This window comes from Sus scrofa, chromosome 2 (genome assembly GCF_000003025.6).
Source record: "Sus scrofa isolate TJ Tabasco breed Duroc chromosome 2, Sscrofa11.1, whole genome shotgun sequence".
NCBI classification, from domain to species: Eukaryota; Metazoa; Chordata; class Mammalia; order Artiodactyla; family Suidae; genus Sus; species Sus scrofa.
In genome coordinates this window covers 53903177-53904780 of record NC_010444.4, presented here as the reverse complement: position 1 = coordinate 53904780, position 1604 = coordinate 53903177, and the positions used below count along the sequence as shown (strand labels likewise).

General features: G+C 37.8%; 1 protein-coding gene across 1 annotated transcript; it reads left to right on the top strand.

Moving 5' to 3' along the window:
• On the top strand, positions 247-1185 carry LOC110255196 (olfactory receptor 2L13-like). Its single transcript, XM_003123591.2, has one exon. The coding sequence runs from the start codon at positions 247-249 to the stop codon at positions 1183-1185; it is 939 nt and encodes a 312-aa protein (XP_003123639.2).

Here is a 1604-nt window from a genome sequence, read left to right as displayed (position 1 = left end):
GATACTAGACTTTAAAGATCTCTTGATGAGATACTTACCAGAAAAAAATTGGAAGTGGACCATTCAATTCAGATACTGAAATTGATTCAACAAAAGCTGCAGTATTGAAGGAATGTCAGTTCATTCTTAAGCAAATATTAATCAAGTCAGAGTTACTTTTTATGCTCCTGTTTGGTTTCATTTCATGTTCTGTGCTTTGTTTTTATCTTCATTTTTCTCTCAAGAAATTTAAAGCAGTAAGTGTTCATGGAGAAATGGAATCAAACTTCAAATGATTTCATTTTGTTGGGGCTGTTTCCCCAAAATCAAACTGGCCTCCTTCTCTTGTTTTTTATCATCTTCATATTCTTTCTCGCTTCGGTGGGTAACTCAGCCATGATTTACCTCATAAGATCAGATCCCCGGCTTCACACACCTATGTACTTCCTCCTCAGTCAGCTCTCCCTCATGGACCTGATGTACCTCTCCACTACAGTCCCCAAGATGGTGTTCAATTTTCTTTCTGGCCAGAAAGGCATTTCCTACCTGGGATGTGGTGTGCAATCTTTCTTCTTCCTGACCATGGCATGTTCTGAAGGCTTACTTCTAGCCTCCATGGCTTATGATCGTTATGTGGCCATCTGCCACCCCCTTCACTACTGCATCCGTATGAGTAAAAGGATGTGTGTGAAGATGATTATGGGATCTTGGATCTTGGGGTCTATAAACTCCTTGGCACACACTGTCTATGCTCTCCATATTCCTTACTGCCAATCCAGGGCCATCAATCATTTCTTCTGCGATGTCCCAGCCATGTTGCCTCTGGCCTGCATGGACACCTGGGTCTATGAATACATGGTTTTTGTGAGCACAAGCCTCTTTCTCCTCCTTCCTTTCCTTGGCATCACAGCATCCTATGGCTGGGTTCTTTTTGCTGTCTACCATATGCGCTCAAAAGATGGAAGAAAAAAGGCCTTCACTACCTGTTCAACACATTTAACAGTGGTGACTTTTTACTATGCACCTTTTGTCTACACCTATCTTCGGCCCAGTAATCTCCGCTCACCAGCAGAAGATAAAATTCTAGCAGTCTTCTATACCATCCTCACCCCCATGCTCAATCCCATTATCTACAGTCTGAGGAATAAGGAAGTGCTAGGGGCCATGATGAGAGTGTTTGGGATATACTCTTCTATAAAATTATAATAATGGCTATCCTTACTCCTCTGTTTCCTCTTTCCATGTTGATTAGAGTGCTCTAGAACTGTACCAACTTATAGAAATATAATGTGAGCCACATATATAATTTAAATTTTTCTACTAGGCATCTTTAAAAAGTGAAGTTAATCTAAATAATGCATTTATTTAATCCTAATGTTATCATAGATATTGATGTTAACAATATTGTTATCAATGATGTATTATTGTAATGCATATTATGCAATATATTAGATACACATATATTTGCATATATATTGCTACTACTATAGTAAAATACTCCTAGAGGCATTATCATTTCTACATTTCATCATTTCATTGATACAAAATTACTAAAGCAATCTTTTTACTTTTTTTTTTTTTCATTCTAAGTCTTCAACGGTCCTTGTATTTATATTTGGAGTCTA